The sequence below is a fragment of the Pseudorasbora parva genome, chromosome 8 (genome assembly GCF_024679245.1).
Source record: "Pseudorasbora parva isolate DD20220531a chromosome 8, ASM2467924v1, whole genome shotgun sequence".
Classification (NCBI taxonomy): domain Eukaryota; kingdom Metazoa; phylum Chordata; class Actinopteri; order Cypriniformes; family Gobionidae; genus Pseudorasbora; species Pseudorasbora parva.
The window spans coordinates 36570627-36592620 of NC_090179.1; the positions used below are offsets into that span (position 1 = coordinate 36570627).

General features: G+C 40.4%; 1 protein-coding gene across 5 annotated transcripts in view; it reads right to left on the bottom strand.

The window, feature by feature from the left end:
- Positions 1 to 163: 163 nt before the first annotated feature.
- Positions 164 to 21994, bottom strand: part of LOC137084702 (bridge-like lipid transfer protein family member 2) — a 33618-nt gene continuing 11787 nt past the window's right edge. For 4 of the 5 annotated variants that reach the window (XM_067451093.1, XM_067451092.1, XM_067451094.1 and 1 more), the window contains 24 exons: positions 17059 to 18097; positions 15944 to 16135; positions 15658 to 15860; positions 15454 to 15572; positions 15147 to 15370; positions 14614 to 14804; positions 14366 to 14465; positions 14083 to 14282; positions 13632 to 13929; positions 13323 to 13480; positions 13037 to 13243; positions 12849 to 12948; positions 8402 to 8584; positions 8186 to 8307; positions 7942 to 8097; positions 7691 to 7812; positions 6015 to 6195; positions 5811 to 5897; positions 3629 to 3739; positions 3395 to 3530; positions 2464 to 2585; positions 2277 to 2378; positions 1468 to 1602; positions 164 to 1367 (listed from right to left, as the gene is read on the bottom strand). In XM_067451093.1, the coding sequence (XP_067307194.1) occupies positions 1182 to 1367; positions 1468 to 1602; positions 2277 to 2378; positions 2464 to 2585; positions 3395 to 3530; positions 3629 to 3739; positions 5811 to 5897; positions 6015 to 6195; positions 7691 to 7812; positions 7942 to 8097; positions 8186 to 8307; positions 8402 to 8584; positions 12849 to 12948; positions 13037 to 13243; positions 13323 to 13480; positions 13632 to 13929; positions 14083 to 14282; positions 14366 to 14465; positions 14614 to 14804; positions 15147 to 15370; positions 15454 to 15572; positions 15658 to 15860; positions 15944 to 16135; positions 17059 to 18097 (4674 nt within the window). In that variant the 3' untranslated portion in view covers positions 164 to 1181. Of the gene's footprint in view, positions 1368 to 1467; positions 1603 to 2276; positions 2379 to 2463; positions 2586 to 3394; positions 3531 to 3628; positions 3740 to 4065; positions 4086 to 5810; positions 5898 to 6014; positions 6196 to 7690; positions 7813 to 7941; positions 8098 to 8185; positions 8308 to 8401; positions 8585 to 12848; positions 12949 to 13036; positions 13244 to 13322; positions 13481 to 13631; positions 13930 to 14082; positions 14283 to 14365; positions 14466 to 14613; positions 14805 to 15146; positions 15371 to 15453; positions 15573 to 15657; positions 15861 to 15943; positions 16136 to 17058; positions 18098 to 21994 lie in introns of those variants that run through there. The other variant, XR_010906782.1, reaches the window with a different exon arrangement.

Consider the following 21994-nt stretch of genomic DNA (forward strand, 5'->3'; position numbering starts at 1 on the left):
ATTAAATTCTGGTAGCAACACGTGACTATAATATCATACACATATCATGCTTTTCTGTATACTTGAAATTAATAAATATTTTATTTCTTTAAAACTATTTTAAAGACTCATTATAATTTCTGATTGCTTAAATAATATAATGAATAACTAAGAGCTCAATGGGGGGGCCTGCTTTTATTTTATTGACAAATATTAATTTACATGCTTGGTGACATTTAATACCTCCCATTATTTGTACAAAGAACAACACTAGGACCATTGCCTGGCACAACGGGGGAAAGAAAATCTAAATATAGTGCTCATTTTTAAACATTCAAGCTTGAAATAACATCTTTTACTTTTGGAGCTGACAAGCAAAAAATCAGCAGTGTCTGAAGACATTATTGAAATGATACAGAAAATAACCACAGATACAAAAATATCAGAAAATACTTTGTGTAAAAAGTGCCATAGTGTTAAAAATCACAAAGCATTAATCAGACAGGCTGCAAAAATGGCATAAAACAAGAAGCTTCCCATGATGTCCGAAAACACAAGCAGAAGATCCTCAGTCCATTTGCTTTTGCATTGCACTACAGTACAGTAAAACAGTGGTCAACAAACTAACGTCAAGTACAATTTAGTCTGGAGCTCAAATGGGGACAAATGCGTGACTTTTTTGGGCTAATTCACTAACGGTGGGATAACATGGGTTTCTAGTATATGTGAATTTCAGATTTTTCTTCTGTGCAGCAGCCCAACATACACCAGTATCTCCTGATCCAGCAGGAGAGGCGTCATAATGCTCGAATCACAAAACAGAGATAAACCGTTGAATTGTGGGACACCGTCATGAGCTATAAGGATGTTATCTTACTTGAAAAAGATGTTTGATCCTCTGTGTAGTGAATTTAAACATGTTGAAATGATTTATGGCACAACAGGAGCACAGAAAAACAACGTTAGGTGTACAGCACTCATATTAGACAGTAGAACGACAATCTCATCTTCTCATTGCCTGCAGCCATGGCTTGACCATGGTGCTGGTTTTCGTGTCCACACCCAGCGCGGACGTTTAAAGGCACCACTGGTGAAGATGAAAGGGACCTCAGACTTGGTTTGTTTATCATATACCCCTCCCACTGACGGAGACTCTGTAAGGTACAGCAACGCTTCGATACCAGCAGTTAGGCGAAGGAGTTTCACTTGCGGCGACTGAAGATGCTCTTTTTACTGGAGCTCCTGTCAGCGGTGCTGAAGCCGATCAAAAGTCTTGCCTTCTCGTCCTCCACCTGCTGCTGGAGGCTGCTGTCAGCTTTCCCATCTGTGGCTTTACCTCGAGACTCAGAGCCCGAGGCTGGTTTCAACCGTAGCTTCTCCTTGATCATCTATTTATTTTGGGACAGAAGTATAACAGTATTTGAACACTACTACAACTACACTTTCATATGTATTAAAAAGTTGAGTTTGGGACCGAGAGTAAATTACCTGTGCGACCAGAGCCTTACGACTGTCTCTCTTGACAGCCATCGCAAAGTCCAGCCAGGTCCAGGTGTTGTTATGATACTCCAAACAGGGCAGAACCAAGTTCAGATCTTTCCAGTCTACACTGCTCTTCTCTCCCTACAGATACACAAGAGAAACACAGTCCCAGTGAAGAATGTGAATGTAATATTAAAAATATATATATGCAATGGTGTTGCTGGAGTGTTACACAAAAAAGCAATAACAAATATTACAATGATTTTTAAGGTGCTTTTCATTTGGCCATTAAGATGATATGGCTTAAATTATGGTGATAAAAAAAACAGTACATTTACTGTAATATATATATATATCCGAATTCCCACGATCACTTTATATGATAAACTGATTTAAATTAGGCTTTTATTCAAATAGAAACATTCATCAATGCATGTCCTTTAGGGGCTCTGTATGTTTGAGCTTCCACAAAGAAGTTTGCAGGTTAAGCTTATGATTATGTTCGCTGATCAATGTTTATTTGTGAATGTGAAATTCAATCAAATTTGAACCCAACCGCTCAATTTATATGGATTCGTTTTTACGATCTCTTTATGAATTTTTTTAAGCATCAAAGTGGTAGTTTCTGTCAATGGAGCGTCAGAAATCTCTGATTTCATTTAAAAAAAATCTTCATTTGTGGTACGAAGACGAACAAAAATCTTGCAGGTTTGAAATGACATGGATCTGAGTAAATGATGACAGAAGTTTCATTTTTGGGTGAACTAACATTTTAATAGAAATCTTTTAACATTATAAAAATTGCCAGGACCAACCTTGTAACTGACGCAGAGGGGAACCTGAGGAATCTTGATGTAAATGAAAGAATTATTCATGGCTGCTCTCTCTTTCATCTTATCAATGTCATCAACTGGATGCTGAATGGGGAGAGATTTAGAGGTTAGATAACAAATCATTTTCCTAAGCGGACTTAGGAAACTGTCATCTCATTAAAAAAAATACCTCAGGTGGTTTGCGAAAAGACCTCCTGACTCCAGCGGTTCGATTTAACCCTTGCGTGACCCCTTTTCCGGGTCCAAGCCCTGCTATGGAGTCTTCGGAGAGCTGCCTGGGTTTCACGACACCTGTGATTCAAGAAAACAAGCCTTAGGGCCCTTTCACAGTTTTTACTGTTAAAAAAACATATGCAGGTCAGTGGAACATAAAAAAAAGTTCAAGGTCTAGAGACAAGATGAACTTTTAACTTGAGCTCCGCACTTTTAGAATGCTACGTCACGTTTGAATCACTGCAAAAGACGCGAGATGCAAGCACAGGTCTGTCTAGCAAGTATTTTATATTGAAAAACAATGGAAAAGAAGCACAGTGGAACGGAAAAAACACATTCTGTGTGACCGGCCCCTCCAGTTCACCACTTCAATGTGCACGAAAGTCACCCTGAAGCAATACCAGACACAAAACACTTCAATGTCAAAGGAGCGATGAGCTTTTAATAGCCAAGGATGGGCCATCAGTGTGGCATAACATCAACAGACAGCAATCTAATACCCTCACAGGAGAACAGAGGGAAAAAAGAGGAATGGAGAAAAAGAATCAATGTAAACTGATATTGATCGGCATGGGGCAAACTATTGATGTCAGTACAGCGAGTGCAGAGATTAGTTAAAACAGGAATGTAAAGAAAAAGAGTGTATCAGTTCATCAGAAACAGAATGGCGTAGAACAGTGATACTCAAATTGACCAAATATGTCTTTATAAGAAGATCTGCTTTTGCCCCTAATTCTTGTACGAACTCTCTCTCTCGCTCTCTCTCTCTCTCTATATGTTTTCCAAGATATCTTTGTGATATAGCTGAACATAGTTGAGTATCCCTTTTGTGGTAGGAAGGTCACCTCACCTCATATGATATTGTCAAGAAAGAAAAGTTGACAAACCTGTAGTAACCAGTCTGAACTTGTCTTCCTCATCCCCAACTTCCTCTTCTTCCACATTTCTTCCGGGGAAGAAAAATCCCATCATTCTCTTAAAGAACTGGTACATGAGCTGAATGGTGAGTGGTACCACATTAACCTACAAAAGAAAATACATTTTTTAGAAAGAGGAGGACATACAGTATATATGTGTGATTAAGATCCTCCAGTGTCAGCACTGGATTTCACGGTAGTGACCTCAAAGTGCTCTTTGACGGAAATCCCTCCAACTGGGGGGCGGACCTTACTGAAAATGCGTAGGGCAAGCTGGCGTCCTGATTGGCAGGGGCTCTGAGGACGCAGAACCACCTACAACACAGAACATTAGCACAATTACACCAACTTGACTCTAGTAGATGTATTTAATTAGCAGCAAACCATGAAACAAAGGAAAGCATGGACATGGCTACATATCCTGCTGGTCAAACTCAAACAAAAATGATTGGACGAATGTAAAAATATGAAACAATGAGACAAAAGGTGTAACAGTGGTAGGAAATGCCATTAGCCTGCAATATCAGACCACAAGCGAAAATGCAGGTGAATTTTATCCAAACAGGAACATAAAAACTCTGAGCAGGCATGTCTGGATGAGGATGAAGGTGTCGGACTAACAAACATAGGATTTTACCCACTCCATACATACCCTTACATGCTGCACAAGAGAAACCAAGCAGAGTTATAAGATTAACAAATAGAAGAGATGTGTACAATGCTGAAATTAACTTGAGTTGACTGAATGACTAGTTGGAATCCCTGTTTAATTAGGCTGGCTTAGGGTCATGTTAACATAACATTAGGGGTGTGATGAAATCTCATGCCACAAGATCTTGCGATATTAAATACTATATGTATTGATTTTTCTCGTTGAGGAGATTAGCTGACTCGTGTTTTCACGCCACAAAAACATCGCAAAGCAAAGATTCTCAGCTTTCAAATAGTCAATAAACCTACGCCAACACAGGAGAACACATTCATATTTTTCTAAATAAGTGTTTATCGTGATTGCAGTTTGAGTTTGCATGTTGTAATGTCCACATGTTCTTGTTCAAGAAATTACAGTGGCTGTACCATCTCTATCATAAGAAATGACCAAATATTAAAGATAAATTGACATTATTAAAAGTTGTTTGACCAATATTAAAAACAAAACTTGATCATGTTGTAAAGAGTAACAACAACCATCGTTGGCACCCTCTTTAGGCATTTGTTATAATACATAATATGCACATAAGTTGAACAACTGTCTTGTTCCACCACATGATAACTTGCTTGTGATCCTTTATTTAAACCAATTATTATTGCATGGTTGTTATTTTATATGTATTTTAAGTCATTTTAAATGCTATTATTCACTTAAGTCTAGTTTTATTTCCCCAAAAAAACAACTACAACTTGATAACCAAAATAATCATTAGTGACAGCCCTATATTAGTTAAAACATTTCAATATGCACCTGCAATGTTTAGCATTTTTGTGACTTTCAGTCGAGTTAAACCATTTTTCCAGTTATATATTTTGTCATGAAGATTTCTTAAAAATAGTGTTGAAATATTGTCTCGTTCTTGTGAACACAATATGGTGTATCGTCTCGTCTCATGGGCTAAGTGTATTGTCACACCCCTACAAAACACAGATCCAGCATGTTTCTAAGGGATGTACAGTATAGGCACTGTTATAGTGGATTATAATATCAGGAACATTGATCTCATCAACAATAATTTACATGAAATGTATCGTATAAAATTTGCTAAGAATAATTAAAAATGACAAATAACCTCAATGCTGATTACATGAAACCATAAAATTGTGGTAAACTAAACAGCTGTATGTGTGGCTAGATGGTTGTTGGGAAACTAATAAACTAGGTGACCGTCTACTATTTGTCAAACTAGAATATTGTTAATATAAAACCTTAATTACAGTTCAAATGTTAACTAATTGTCAAGTTGACTTCTAACTAATTGACTAGTTGGTTGTTGGACAACTAATAAATTAGGTGACTGTCAGGGGACAGGATGGTCGACAAGTCAATTCGTTGTCAAAATAGAATATTGTTAGCATGTTACTTTAAATATTACAGCTAAAAGGATATCTATTCGTCTAGTTGACCTCTAACCAAGAGACTAGTGGGCTGTTGGACAATTAGTAGACCGTCCTGCTCCCTTTAAAAAAAAGAAAAAAGGCACCAAATAAAAATGTGCACTAAACCAGCCCCCTATATAGGCCTTAGTTTAGTCTGCATTTAAATGTGTCAAAACAAGTTGAGATCAATAACAATAGATATTCAGTGACACATCTGAAATAATGTCATGTTATTCTCGTATTTTAACTACTACGCCCACTTTGACATCCGTTGGAAATTATTAAGCAGCTGTACCTTGTACACAGCATTGGGAAGCAGGTTATTCATTGTGAACCAGCCCAATTCCAGGAGATGCTCTGCTGTGTCATCAGACTTATTTAACTGTGGAAGAGAACAATCATGCAAAGTTACATACTTAGAAGCTAACATTTTACCAATGATTAGCAAAGAACATTCAGCAAATTCAACCAAAACCTCTATGAGTCCTTGCAGACGTACCTTGCTGTACATGAACCTCTGCAGTTCAAGCTCAGCTATCCCCAACTGTCCATCTTCTTCCGTGAGACACCAGCGGGCCTGAGCGAAGTAGATCTCAGTACGACGCACAACGCTAACGTCTTCTGGGGGTTTCCGCAGCTCCAGTTTGTTTGCCCTTTGCAGTTGGAAGTCCTTAAAACACCTAAAGGGGGAGCAAAGAACTTTGATATATCTAAACATTTTAATCTAATATTGTCAATGAATGATAGACAACTCAGGGTATATAAAGCAATCCTTAAGTTAAATTTACTACTTTTTAATACCTTTTTTACTACCTTAAGAATATTTTTTAAAACCATCACGACACTGAATTGCAAGTGTTAATCAGCAACCTTTCTATTATTTACACAGATTTTGACATATATAACATACAAAAAATAATATTTAGAATCGACACCAGGAGGAAATCTGTTATAAGTTATCATTCAGACACAGTAAAATAGATTTCAACATTCACAAAGGTTGGTTAAGGAGAAGCATTACTGCATACACATTTGATTTCAATTAATAATTGGTGATTCAGCAATTAAATTATTTAGTGTTTTTTTTCCAACAACAAAACCTGAGCCAAATATTACATTTCTATAACTGTGATAAGTTGTTGAATTTAACAAAATACTAAAAACTAGTGCTGTCAATCGATTAAAAACTTTAACTAGATCAACATTTTTTCTGTGATTAGTCGCAATAAAAAAGAAATGTTTTTGTATGTTTTTAATATATTTTTTAATATAACAATTTCACAGTTAATCAAATTAATGTAGAAACAACATAAAGACAGTATGGTATACTTGTTTAAATGGCATCTTTTTATGAATTAAGGCCAGTATTACTGATATTAATACAGCTACTGATTTTTTTTTATATTTTACATTTATTATTAGGCTTCAAAAATATAACAGTTTTTAATTTGAGTAAACTTAAAACAATGCTAACATAAACCCATAATAAATATCATGTTTACTCCTGCCCTTCCTGTCTTAGTTAGGAAATATACAGAAATGTAATAAAGTTATCAAAGTTATATGCAGTCTGCACTGCATAAACTATAAATTAAATAGTTAATCCTTATTAAAGCTACAAAAGTTATTTAGTAAAGAGCAGCAAGTCTCTGTTCCCTGACAGGAAGCTTTATTGGCTGCTGTCCCTTTAAGAGCAGACAGACACGCAGATCTCACTGTTTACTACTGTCATTTTAGACTTTATATAAATCATTTAAGATTGCCCTTATGAGGATAGTCGTTGAAGATATGCCTTGAAGCAAGTCTAAAATAAAACGTAAGCCAGCCACTTCTGTTGAGCGCGCAGTGTTCTGAGCTGATGCCGAACGATCACTGAATATGACGTCAGCATCAAACATACGTTGAGACGGAGACAAAAGATCTTTGATTATGTGCCCCGATATGCTAAAGCCCATATTTAAACGAACTAACGCGAACGCAGATAGAATTTCAATCAGAATAGGACACCTGATAGTCTGAAAAAATAATACCTAATTTGGAAAAAAATAATACCTCTGAGACCACATTTAACACTTTTAATGGCCTTAAATTTGACAATTTTGATTTATCACTTTTTAATACTTTTTAAAACCCCGCGGACACCCTGCAACTTCTAAAATTGTGATGGTGACCAACCGGATAAGGATGTTGAGCTCCTCACTCTTCATCTGCATGTCCGTCTTCTCTTGGTTGAGCTGATTCTGCAGGCGCAGGTTGATATCTAAAATCTCGTCTCCTCTGAACTCCTCTGATTGGGACTGTATGGAATCAGATCAAATTAAATTGTGCATGAGTAGTTTGGAGGACATGATCTCCAATGGAAAGCTATGCAGATGGCTCATGACTGGCGTGAAACTGAACACACTAGAATGAAGATGTGCACTAACCCTCATGTTGGAGTAGATCTGTTTCTCCAGGCACCGGATCTGAGCCAAATGTTGACGTACCGCCTCCTGAAGGTGCAAGATACTGCTACGCTGTTCCTCAGGGTTGCTGGAGATCTCCAGCTGGAATCGCACACGCTGCTTCCTCTCGCTGTGCTCCTAAATAAAGCAAAATATATGGGCAATTAGCAAAAACACAAAAACTCATTCCTAAATTGGTTTGCAGACAATTACAGACAGTTCGAACCTTGCGTCGGGGTTCCACGTGGAGCAGCAGGTTATTGACTATGTCCAGGATCATGGAGTACTGCACTGGATTGGTGGAAATCTCCAAGTCATTGTGGATGAGGGTGAAGGTGTCGACTGCACCTGATATGACCGGAACAAAACACTTTTTTTTTAGCTCTGACTGAACAACTTACAGAATCTTAAGTCAGTTCCTGTTTTGCTTGAGATCACGTACCAGCCTGTTTCTTTAAAAGGTCTTCCTTTTCATGGCGGTCACTGATCTCTGGTGGTTTGATGGAGGTGGCCAGTTCAGGGTCAATGTCGTGGCTGTACCCGATGTAGTACATCCGACAGCTACAGCGAGAGATGATACGCTGGACCTGCTGGGTCTCCTGCACCTGAGACGGCTGGTTCCAATCTAAATCAGAGCCAAAGGAAATGGTTAAAGGTAGGGCTGGACAATAATTCAATATCAATATATATATCGCGATATAATTTTTTTCAATAACGGTGATATGATTGAACGGTGAAACACATTTCCGATATTTCGATGTGACTGACGTTCAGGGCGCAGCCATCAGAAAGAGCAGAACACGATTGGCTTCTTGCGTGATGACATACACCACGGACACGCAGCCAGTGCTCAGCAGTAATAGGCTGATAGATCCAACGCGGCACGTTTTAGCTACAAAGAGAGTTTCCCTGACCGCAACACAAATGTGACTGAACGAGCTTCCACAAGTAAGAAGAAAGAAATAGTTGATAAGAGAAGAAAGACTAACTTTCTTTAGTGGCGTGGAAGTGGTTCGGCTATCTAAAGCTCTATTCGCACGGGATTAGTATTATCTATTCTATAGGGACCTCTGTGATTTAGAAATTACTCTCCCACATCTGAGTTTTGCGTGGCGCATTCACACGGGATAAGCAAAGCCTGTGATTTTACTCGAATTTACTGACTTCTCCCGGATATGATGTCAAGACTTCGTTATAGATAGCTGTATGAAATCATAAACAGGCATCAATATCGTTTTGATTATTTTACAGTAGCCTAATAAATAAATACAATTTCGTTCAGTTAGCGAACAGACGCCATGAACTGAGCTCAGACCAGCGGCAGGAATCAGATTTCATTTATCACGAGTGAGAAGCTGACCATATACGGCGGAAGATTCAGTTTACTAGAAGTTCAAAACTAAATGTAAAAGCGCCTATTTAAACAAGATTGCCATTGTACTATACTGTTCTGTTCTGTTCTTCATTAAGAACAGTATTGATGTTAATATTAAACACACCATTCAATCAGATTACTCTCAAATTGATAATCATTCTAAAGTGAAAGTATAATCCGTGTGGGCGCGGCTGCACGGGAATTCATAACGGTGCGCATTATGTGCAAAAATACTTTCCACATTTGCACACAATGTCATGTATTAACACCAATGCGTTAATTCTCGTTTAAATTACATTTCAAAGCTTGTGAAAGACGGTCAGACATGGCTTCACAAAAATGTATCATTTGCTTGTGTTTAAAGCCTTGCAAAAAGCAGCGTGCACTCATCTCAAACAGAGCACAAATAGGCCACTGAATTGAGTCTTCTTTTATTTATTTTTTGTGCATCAGTAGATAACGGTCAATAGTTTTGCATAAAAGGAGAATATAGCGCTTGTTCTTCACTGAAATTTAAAACTTAAAAGAAAATGCTCAATAGCGTCTGCGAAGTGAGAGTTTTATGTTTATTTGACGGTGATTTCACATTTCTTGTTCGTATAAAGGCTAAATACAAATAAAAGGTGAACATTAATTTATTTGTACTGTTTTTATTTCTAAAATAGTATATAGTTTTATAGGAGGAGGTTTTATAGACTTGGCAAATTAATTTTTCAGAAGTTGGTAGGTACAGAAATCCCTTGTGGCAGTTCTTGGTAGTTTTTCTAAAGCTTTTATATAGTTCATATCGATATCGAAATTATATCGTATCGACCAAAATTAAGAAATATATTGTGATATAAATTTTGGCCATATCGTCCAGCCCTAGTTAAAGGTGTCATGAATTTGCTTTTTACATTTTTTTATACTGTTGTCTAAGGTTAACTAATGACATCTGCATGTTTTGACATTCAAAAACATCATAACTAATAAGTAATATGCTATTTTCTACACTGGTTTTGAGGCTCTCTATGGTTTTGATGGGCGTGCCGCACTGGAGACTTGGAAGTAAACACCGACGGCTAGAATTAGATACAATTTGCATAATTAATGTGCTTCAGCTCCCCTGTCAGTTTAGTTCACGAGGGAGGGAATGATTTGAAGCGGCAACCGGGATTCTCTCACAGGGCTCGTAAATGTCTTTATCAAACAAACACAATGATTTATTGCTCATCCATCCGCGATTGATTGGAATATTATTTTTGTATTACTTGGCCCGCCCGATCGGTGGATATAAGCACGAGCACATACACAAACACGCACATATGTGCGCGCCCAGATCAAGAAAGGAATATTATTTCACTATTTGAGATTCACCAACCTGCTGAGGGGCTTAAGTTTCGGTAGCTCGTCTAGAAAACACAACCCCGGGACTACTATTGCTAGGACTGGGTATTGTTCAAATCTTTCGATCCGGTGCCAATTTCGAACCTCAGTTTCGATACTGGTTCCTAACGATACTTTTTCCGATACCATATGCAACCGAAACTAGCACAAACTAACATAAAGTGTTAATCAACGTTATGGAGATGCATTCAGTTTAAGCAGTGAAATTACACTTATCTGTCAAGTATTTCCCCAAGCACGATTGTCCCCCCTCCCTACTCCTTCGCTGGCCTCACACTTAACGTACCGGGCTACACGCTTGTATCATTCATGATGCAACTTTTTGTTTTGAAGAAGAACAGAAAAAAAAGTGCTTTTACTAATAGACTGCCTAATAGATGCATCATTTATGCTGCGTTTGAAACCATAAAAGTATCATCGTTCGGTGCCAAGCCCTAATAGCCTAGAAATCTAGACGCACCCTAGCGGCAGCAAATTTAATCTGGCTGCAAGTGTCGTCTAGGAACTCTCAATACCCTTCTGAGCAGTATTCCCCTCACTCTGGACGGGCCAATCACATCGTGTATAGAGTCGGCGGGCGGGGCCATAATGACGACGGCCGAGCTGCGTTTGAGTGCTTCTAGTAAACACAGAAACTGGCGAACGGCAGCGGTCTTTCGAATCAGCTTTGACCGCGACTCTGGAAGACTTAGAGTTGAGCTTTTCTCTGAGAAAATAACAAAGAACGGCACTGAAGTCATTCTTAAAAAGGGAAGATGTGTTCGGAGTTTAGCCGACCGGATACGGTGAATGTTTAATCTATCAGCGAGCTCTGTTTCACCTTCGTTGCTCTGGTTGGTGGTAGCGCTATCCTATTGCGTGCAGAGGGAGTTTGAAAGACAACCGTTTATCCCACCCCTCGGATTGAGCCCTGTCTATGGTGGGTTTCCAGACCAAACATCTTGATGTGGGTCTGGCTTTACAGGCTACAGCCCTAACTATTACATATAAAAAGATGTTTTACTCACTTAAGTGTGTTGCACCATTCCTGTCTGATCCAATATAGAAGGCACAACATTGTGTTTTAATCTCAATATGTCTGCAAATCAGCATCAACCTGAGACATACGATTCCGCAGTGAAATGAAGCAAACACGTTTAGAATGTCTTCCCCACGTGAGCTAGAACTTCATTAAAAATAAATGAAGTATTACACATTAGGATCCGAAGGAAGCTTATGCAGCGACTTTGTTCTTCCACAAACAGGAATAGTGCAATATCTTGCTATCTTCTTCGGCATGTTAATTGCTGATGGCTAGCGTGAGCCGATTGAGTCGGTGGGCGGGGCTACTGAACTTAATGTGCTTATTATTCTGTAGAGGCGGTGTTTCGCAACAGATGACGTCAAGATGCGAACACTATCGTTATCTGGGCCTGGTGTCTATAAAAGCTTTTCTTTGACTAACAAGGAAGTTCTCAGCTCTGAAACTTAAAAGGTATTCTTATATTACCATGACCTTTTATATATCAAAATCTCAAGGGAAAGTTGATTTCTTAGTTCATCTGACCCAAATGGAATTCAAAGCCCTTACTGCCTTCCTCCAAGTCTACACTTTTGTTACACAATGCCACTTTGACAGTCGGGTAGAAATCTGCTGCGGAGCTCATCTTATTAAAGGCTTGGCAGAAGTGCACATCAAGGGCACATAGCGATCACAAAGGGGGCACTCGTGAGCATTCTTCTCTTGTGGATTTAACAGACATTTCATTGTGCAAGAAGTGTGCCAAGGCTAATATGTCAGATCCAAAAATGAAAGTTCAGGGGGAATTACCAAGATGGCTATTGAGTGACTTGCTTTAAAGTGGTTTTGGGTTTTCCGAGTGTTTTTTAACAAGCTGCTATGCCAGGGTATTCTAAGCAGTTGTTAGGGTATTAAATGCAAAACACAGTCTAAACAGTTGACTAACCACAAAAGACTGGGCCAGCCGATCATTCAGAGCAGACTGGATTTTTTGGAAAGGCGGGCTTTAAAGTGATCAGAAGAGTGTGAAAAGAAGTGGTTCAGCAATTTACTGTAATTTTTTTTTTGATGTGTGGAGCCCCCAAAAATAAAATGATGAACTTAATATGAGCACTTTAAAATGCACACCTGTGGTGGTGCTGACCATGCCTCCGACAGCTTGGCCACTCTCCATCAGCTCCTGCACTGAGTCCAGGTTCCTCTGCCTGTGCTCCTCAATGTTCTTTACCTGTAGGTCCACAAAATAGGATTTGACTGCTGTAGTACATCATAAACCGTATTAGAGTGATATCTGGATTCTGGACTTCTGAACTAACCTCCAGCCACAGTTGCCAGTCTTCTTGTTCAGAGGGGTTTTGCTCCATGGTGGCGAAATACTGCATACCATCTAGTAGGCATGTCCAGGTAGTCTTCTGTTTGAGTGTATCACTGTACCAAGCGGGATGGTGTTCACATTGCAGTAGCTGTGCCTTGGCTGCAGATACCAGCACACAGCCAGCAGTCTCCGTGCCTCGCAGCATCATCTAAACACAGCGCACATGGGAAGATGTTTAGATCTGCTAAAACAGTATCTTGCACTATGGGTCACTGCTTTGTTTGTACCTGACAGTTGACAAGCTCTATGAACCAGTTGCGGTTGTAAACGTCATCAGTTTGGCAAGCGGCAATACCACAGAGCTGGTCGCACACTCCCGCGTCCTCTTCAGAGAAGACCACAAACTTATCAGTCTCCTCGATAAGCTTCTGCAGCATAGAGGTTCCTAAAAAGGATCAAAAAAGCAGATGAACTAGGTTAAAGAAAGCCTAGGTAGACTGAAGACTTGCCAGTTTCAGAACTGGAATAATAAAACCTCACAAATGAGCTACAACATACACCACATTTTTGAGCCGACAGTAAAAAGAAGAGACTACCTTCATTCTGACTTTTCTCTGGGCGGGTGGTTGTGGTGATGACTGGTGTAGCGGGAGCATTGTTTGAGGAGTAGCTGGACATGGAGCGCTTTAGCTTTTTCATCTGCACCTGAGTGTCAATTCGCAGACCCTTCAGAGCCTCAGTGGAGAGGTTCCTCTTCAGCACGGCTGCTTTCTTATAGCCGTCATACAACCCAAAGGCGATGTTCCTGTTGGTAGTGGTCCAAGATGCCCGCAGGTCCACTAAACACAACTTGTGCGTGTAGGAAGCATTGGTCTCGTCTTTTGAGTTCACCTCCTGAGATTGATATCACTGATATTAGTTTGTCGGTTAATGAACACGTACTCACATTGGGGGCAAATATTTGCCATCTAAGTGACATGTTAAATAATATAATATATAGTGAAATATTTCCTGTAGATAAATGATCATGTAAGAGTAGTGTATCACCTCCTCTATGCGGTTGCTCTGTCTCTGGTAGCTGAGCGAGGACAGGCTGAGCAGATGGGTCTTCTTAACCTGGGCGTTGATCTGGTGGTCGGCAGTCTCGTCCCAAGTGGAGGCCATGAGGTGCACAGTGACCAGAGATAGCTCGCTCACCATCTGAGTAACGTTCCACTCAGAGATCAGTCGTCTCATCACAGTGCCAGCTGTAAAACATGCAACAAATATTTCAGAAGAACATTTCAACAGTGTGTTAAGCAGAGAGATTGACTGAAGTTTGCTCTCTCACCCTGTGGGATGAGCCTCTGTGCTCCTCTGGTGAAGACATGGCCTTTACTGCACTCCACCTGAATGCCTCTCTGCTGAGCAAATGATGCCCAGTAATGGACCTGCACATGAACATTTGGACAGGTTTAACCTAGATATTATTTAAATCACATTTAATTCTTAACTATCTATCCAAACTGACAACAGATGAAAATATTTTGAACAATTAGACAGATAGACAAAGTATTGTGTGACCGAAGCCTTTTTCACCTGTAGCTGTGGGAAAGATGCTGTGTAGGACATCTGTTTGTAGTGCTGTCCGAGCTTCCTGCGGGATGGTCTGAGGCTGTGGAAGAGCTTGCCTCTGCAGATGGGCCGGGACACGCTGGTCCAGGTGGCCCAGAAGTTCTGCATCCAGCGCAGGGTGCTGCTGTAGAGGAGGATTCTGGGCTGACAGGGCTCTGGGAAAAAATAGACACAATTTAAAACCAAAGTTGAAAATGACCCATAAGGCTGGAATACACTACATGACTATTGCCCAGATTTTTTTGTTGACAGATTATACAGAAATTCATTTAGTGGATGATGAGCACAGACTCCGATTTTGGCTTTGAATCCTTCGAGGTGATAGATTTTTTTTTTACTTGAAAGTCTGCGTGTTTAATGTATGACGCACAGTTTTCTCTGTAACCATTTACAAAGTTGGCAAGTGTATGATGCTTAGTTATCTGTTCCAATTTTAAAAGTTGTGTGGTGTTTTCCAGCCTTTGTCAGCATTTTAAAAAAAAGTCTACAGTTCTAACTTTTGCAACAGTGCTGGTCGAGGTCCATGGTGATGGAGAGGTTGAGGTTTTCAGAACGGAAGGCCCTGTAGGAGTCATGTGGCTGGACTGAGGTGACATCCGCAATGTTCTCTGTAGCACAGACCATTATGGCATGGTGGTCATGTGGATTACCATGGCATAGCCATTGGAGGTCAAGGATCATACAAAGGCTCGGGAGATGCAGGAAGCAGATATCATCATATCTGTATAGAAACAGACCGTACACTGTTAAAACATAAGTCACATTTTAATGGAATGCAACACAATGCAACTACTAGTCTTGTACTTGGAGGCTGTTCTAACGTTGACGTCCAGGTCACCCTTGAAGACAAACTGCCCAGGATTCCAGTCAAAGTTCAGCTTGCTCCACTCCCAGTGCAAGTTCTCTGTAGTGTTGTACGGGTCCTACACAAATTAAACTTTATAGTCAACACTAGATTTATACATGTGAGTTTTTTTTTTTTTTAAGCAGTTAGTAGTTTGTTAGTACCTCAGTAGCAAGCTGGTGCAGGTTCGCCTGTTCGATGTCCATTACCCAGCAGCCATGCAGAAGAAGTCTGCTTTTATCCCACCAGGTCAGTAGAGGGGACGGGTCAGCTGTAGGTTTGGTCAGTAAATCAACAGCCTGGCCAATCAGCGTCCAAGCAGGATCCCAGCATGGCCCCCACACAATGGTATAGAGGGAAATATTCGCTGTAGGAAGAATTAGACCGGTTAAGTCATTGTTGTGCCATCACTTTACAGACTTACAACATCAAAAGTGTGTTGTGACTCACAATGGACATCGTAGTAGAACTTTAGTGGTGGCATATTCCTGTAAACGGTAACATCACCCCATGGCTGGCCGAGCTGGACAACCTGTTTGCGCTTTGCTCTCAGCTGCCCATCTTGCTCGGTACCCATCAGGCGTCCCGACAGGGACCACTCTCTGATCTCAAACAGGTATCGAGGATAGTCCCGAATCCGCACTGAACCACAGAAGAAAATGTTGGCTATCATAGACAATCATAATTGACTGAGAGTAGAATTCTGTATTAGCACTCAGTTGATTTCAACAGAGTTTGATGTTTGCATGTTTCTACCGATACTCTAAAGCCTGGGACACACTAGCAGCGAAGAAAACCAGTGGTGTTGTCGCCTCATGTCAGCTGTGTCTGGACCAAAAAGCTGCGCTTGAACACACAGCACAGGCTACAGCTGACTGCAAACTAGCATGGGCGTTCTGCGTATGCATGTAAGGAATTAACTGTCTATATCAGCAGGTATCAATAGTCTGTATTTGTCATTCAAAAGGATAAAACAAAACAAGGATAAATGAGACATACAAAATGTAAACAAAGCAGCTTGCTTACCATTTTGAATCTCAATTATGTTGATAACATTCTATATTTTAAGTGGCTCATGTTATGAAAATATTCACAGAATTGAATGCCAACGACCAGATGGCCAACCAGTGGCTTGGTGTGTCCAGGCCTGAAGTATTAAAAGTTTAATTTACTAAAATTACAATCCAGACTGAAAAAAAAAAGTTTCTAAAATTAAAATAAAAACCTGAAGTGCCACTGTCCTGTAAAGTTTAGCTCCAACCCCAATTAAACACATCTGAACCAGTTAATTGAGGTCTTCTGGATTACTAGAAACTTACATTTCTATTTATGCATTTGGTAGGTGCTTTTATATCAAGTGACTTACATTGCATTTAAGGCATACATTTGATCAATTCATGCATACCCTGGAAATTGAACTCATGACAGTGGAGTTGCTGGCGCCATGCTCTACAGTTTGATCTACAGGAGAGGTGTGCTGTGGTAATGTGGAGCTAAACTCTGCAGGACACTGGCCCTTCAGGAGCAGGATTGGACACTCCTATATTGAAGAATGCTTGACTTACCCAGAAATGCATTAAGCTTGAATTTAAAAGCACGGCACCACTGGATCACCAGCTGCAGGCCATCTCTTGGGAAGGGGCTGATGCCATCGATGTCCCTAAGCTGCTCTCGAATCTGCTCAGGACCGTGCAACGACTGATCCGCAAGTGCCACCAGTTCAAACTCTGACACCGTCCAGGTGAGCAAAGACTTGCGCATGGGTGTGTTGGAGTAAAGCCTCTTGGATCTCTGAATGTAGATCTCAATGTGCTTGCGCTCAAGGGAGGTGTAGAGCTCCTCAATTTTACGGGCTGGCAGAAGCTCGCCGTGCTGTTTGCGTAGGTCAGCCACTTTCTTGTCCAGCAGCTGGAGGCGCTTCGCACTTTCCTTGCTTTCGTCCTTCATTAGCTCGTAATTGTCACGCAGTTTGATCTCAAAGACGTCGTCCAGGAACACGAAGGAGAATTGGTTGATGCGGATCAGCAGGTCCGGTGGCAGGCGAGAAGGCTCTACCGGAGGGGCGGCACCGCTGTGTAGGGTCTTCAGCCACTTCTGCACACTGATAGCCTTGTCGAAAGTGTCAGAGAAGTTGTACTGATAAGGGAACTCAATGGCAAGGGTAGGTGCAGTGAAGAGCCAGGTGCGATTGAGAGATGTTTGGAGGAAAGGGAATTGAGATCTGTGCTGTTGCATCACCTCAAGGTCATCCAGCATCTCCAACTCTGCACCAGAAAAGGAGAAGATATCATTGCCATCAAAGTTGAACACCAAGTGGGGAGTCTTCATCAGCACAGCTCCAGGCCGCTTTGAAAGCAACAATGCTTCTGCACGGAAGATGATGTAGTTGTTCTCGGCCACATGGGCGGTAAACTGACTGCTTGCCAGCTCTACAGACACTAACATGCCAGAGGAAGAGGCTGCAGACTCCGTTTCATCCTTTTGTCTTAGGCTTAGAGATGCAGACAGAACCTTCCAATAGCTTTGGCTCTCTGTGATGTGCTGATACAGAAACATGTGATCTGATGGGGTCCACTGCACTGTTAAGGCATTTTTACTCTGCACCTGATCATATAAAGATGGGAGGAAATTAAATCAATGTGTGGTTAAAGTTGGCATGAAACAGAACCCTCTAAGTGTTTAGATCACAAGTTATCCCCTAAAATGCCACCATAACAAAATTACAAAATAATAAAATGAGCCCCAAATTTTGACATTATTGTAGTAAAACGTACAGTCCAAAACAGCCATTTTAAATCCAGATTTTCAGTGTAGTCTCAAAAGTTTAGGACCTCACTATAGTTGTTAATGGGTTTTAATTAGGGCTGTGAACCTTTGGGTAGGCAGCGGATCGATTCGATTCACGACTCAAGAACGATATTGGCCAAATTCAAACAAATTCAAAACTATTCGATTCGAGGCGATTCACATTAAAATTCGATAGGATTCGATTGTACATTTTTTTAAATATGCATTAATAGGATTATTAAAATGCTTCCCCTAATGTGTCTAATTCAAAGTGTAAATGAGGTCAGAGAGTACAATAAGGTTCATTAGTTAACATGAACTAATAATGAACTGCACTTATAAAGCATTTATTTATCTTTGTTAATGTTAATTTTACCATTTACTAATGCATTATTAAAATCTTGGTAACATTAGTTAATGCACTGTGAACTAACATGAACAACCATGAACAGCTGGATTTTTATTAACTAAAGCCCCGTTGCCACCACAGGAACTTTACCCAGGAACCAGGAACTTTGGGTGGTACTTCGTGTGTTTAGACCGCAGGAACCAGGGTCTAAAAGTTCCGGGTAAATATTTCCCCCTCCAAACGGCCCTGCTCGCGAGGTAGTACTTTTTCAAAGTTCAGGAACTTTCGAGGGCGGGACTTGAGTGCTGAACATGCTGATTGGTTGAGCTGACGCAGCATTTTATTTCAACTCGGCATTTTTAAAAGTCTTTTGCGAGGTTCGGTCTACGTTCAGTAATAATCAGTCTTACACGCCGCGCTCATGTTGACAAGAGAGGAAAGTTAATTTTTCTGAGGGGTTAACTTTTTATTTCGTAAGTTATGAAGATAATGTTGGAGTAATGACACAGCGTATATTGCCCCAGGCAGTTTTTACTTTAACTGCGCCTGACAGAATTTTTTTTTTTTCTCAGATGATTATTTAAACAATTAAATAGCTTATAATATAATACTGTATTAGTCCTGGTGGCCGTTAAGAGTTGCTATGGCTACAGTTAACACACTCCAGCTGCTGGAGAAAACAGCGGTGACATTTTTGATGTGGCAGACAAACTGCTTATGTGACAAAATGATTGCGATTGAAAGTCATTACATGTAAACACCAAATCGGTTTAGATAACGTCTCATGTAAACAGTCCACTAAATCTTTCAATCGGTAGGCTACACACAAAAATGATTACTGTCCGTTAGGGCTGTCATTTAAAAAAAAAATCTAATTCGAACGGAATTCAAATATCAAGCAATGCATTCGAATATATTCAATTATCTACAACGCCGTCATCTCCAGCAGCTGGAATGTGTTTACGGATGCCATAGCAACTCTCAACGGCCACCAGGACTGTTACTTGAAATAAACACGACGTTTATAGTTCGTACTACTTTATTCAGTGCACGGCCAAGTTTCCCACAACATCCATCACCGTCACCCGCACGCAGATTCAACACTCTGCTCATGCGCCAACCTCCGGCACACCGTGCCGTATTCAACAGTGTAGAAGCACATTTACCGTAATGAACAGTGTAGAGGGGAGATAACATGTTAACAATCTCCCTATACTTTAAACAAACAAAAAAACAAAAATTTGATATATAAACCATATATAACAACGTCAATAGTTACCACAAATAAAACAGTTGTTGCACATAAAACTGCAAGTGTTCAGTCTTTTTGAATGTAACCCTTTTAAGCTAAGTATCCACAGTCCTTAGCAGAGCACTTTCAATAGCACCACCGTCCTTCACTGAGTGCTTTCAATAACAACAGAGCAGACGCTCCCTTCTTGGTAAGACAATCAGCGAGTTGAGTTTTTGTGTCTGACCAGAGTACCTTCTTTATTCTTTTATTCTGTATGAGCTCTTTTATACTGCTTATTTCCAGTCGAAGTCGTTTCTCAGTGACCTGTTTTGTTGACTTAAGAGCATCAAACAGAGAGTGATTGTCCGTAACACAGATCAAGGGGGGAGTATTGAGCTCAGCATTTCCAGTTGTGAGCTCAGAAAAGAGGGTAGCCAGAAAAACAGCATTATCTATTCCATCCGATAGGGCTAGTGTCTCCCCTGCCAGAGTACTCCTCACCACACGTCGAATTCTCTTAGATTGCCAACAGAGAGGAGAAAACTTCCCTCCTTCTCCCATGAGACCAATCAATGTTCCCCCTTGTGTGCCCCCATCAGGGAGATTTCCAAGGGAAGCATCACTGAAAACAATCAGGTTGAGAGCATCATTGTTTCCCAAATGCTGAAACTTGAGAGTCACCTTTTCAGATTTAATCTTTCTAATGACCTTATTTGTCTCATGAATAGACTGGACTGTAGCATCTTTTATGTTTGACGCTAAGCTGCTTGCATCAAACATAATGTCTGGTCTGGTTTGTTTTGCAACCCACAGTATCTGTCCTATTTTTGACCTAAGCTGCTCTTTTTCTGTCTCATTAAGAGAGGCATCTCTCTGCACAGCACGTGCTGCTTGCAGGCGAATAGGCTGTAGATTTTCAATGTATATATGCTGATGTACATGAACTACATCGTTAATAGTGACAAAGTCCATTCCCACATAGCAGAAATTTTCATGTTCTTCACGTCCAACATGGAACGCAGACTTTAGTATAGGGATTACATCTGTTGAGAAATTTTCTGAGCCTGCCCAAAGAAAATCATCAACATGACATGCGAGTACTCCAGTAACCTTGCGCTGCTCGTCCAACCAATAAAACACTGCTGGATCTACTTGAGACATTCTTCCACCTGTACTCAGCATGATTTCTTTTACTTTGTTGTACCAGTATAGCGATGCATCTGCAAGACCATAAACACACTTGTTTAGTTTCCACAGAATATTTTCCTTTCCAGCTTCAGGAGGAGGTCGGACGTAGATTTCTCTGGACAACTGCATACCTTGTAAGAAAGCAGATTTGATGTCCATAGAATGGACATGCCACTTATTTTGACAGATTACTGCTAATAATAGCCTCAGAGAGTCGGAAGCACAGGTTGGGGAGTCTTTCTGCAGCTCGTGGATATTAAGCTCTTCAAAACCTCTGGCTACAAGTCGTGCTTTAGGAACAATGCCATTGGGAGTTTCTTTGAGACTACAGGAATTGAGTAATTCCTGATCATGTGTGTTTATTTTGCAGAGCCTGGATTGATGTACTCTAACTAGAGTCCCCCCATGTCTTACAAATACAACAGCTCCATCTTGACCAATAACTACCCCTGGTCCCTTCCACTCAGGACAGTCTACTCTTTTGTAAAATACCTTGTCTCCTGTCACATACATGTCATCTGTGGGCATGAGCTGTTTGCGTAGCGCCCTTCTTATCCGCTCAGAAGACTCTGCTTCAGTGAATGCTTTCCTAGAAGCATGTAACGAAGAAATGTGTTCTCCAACTCTAGTACTCATTGTAGTGCCTTCTAGAGCAGGTAGTTTGTCAACTAATACAGAAGGAAGGTTTGGATTCTGTCCAAACACTAGTTGATATGGACTGTAGCCATGAACGTTCAACATACTGTTCTTGGCCATGAGGGCCCAGTCAAGGGCAGTATGCCAGTCACATCCATTTTCTCGTTTGACCTTCTGGATTATTTCAGTGAGCGTTTGATTATGTCTTTCAAGTAGCCCGTTGCTCCAGGGACTGTATCCTGCTGTTGTTTTTGTCTCAATGTTAAAGTTTTCAGCCATGTCTCTGATTTCTTCATTGTTGAATTCT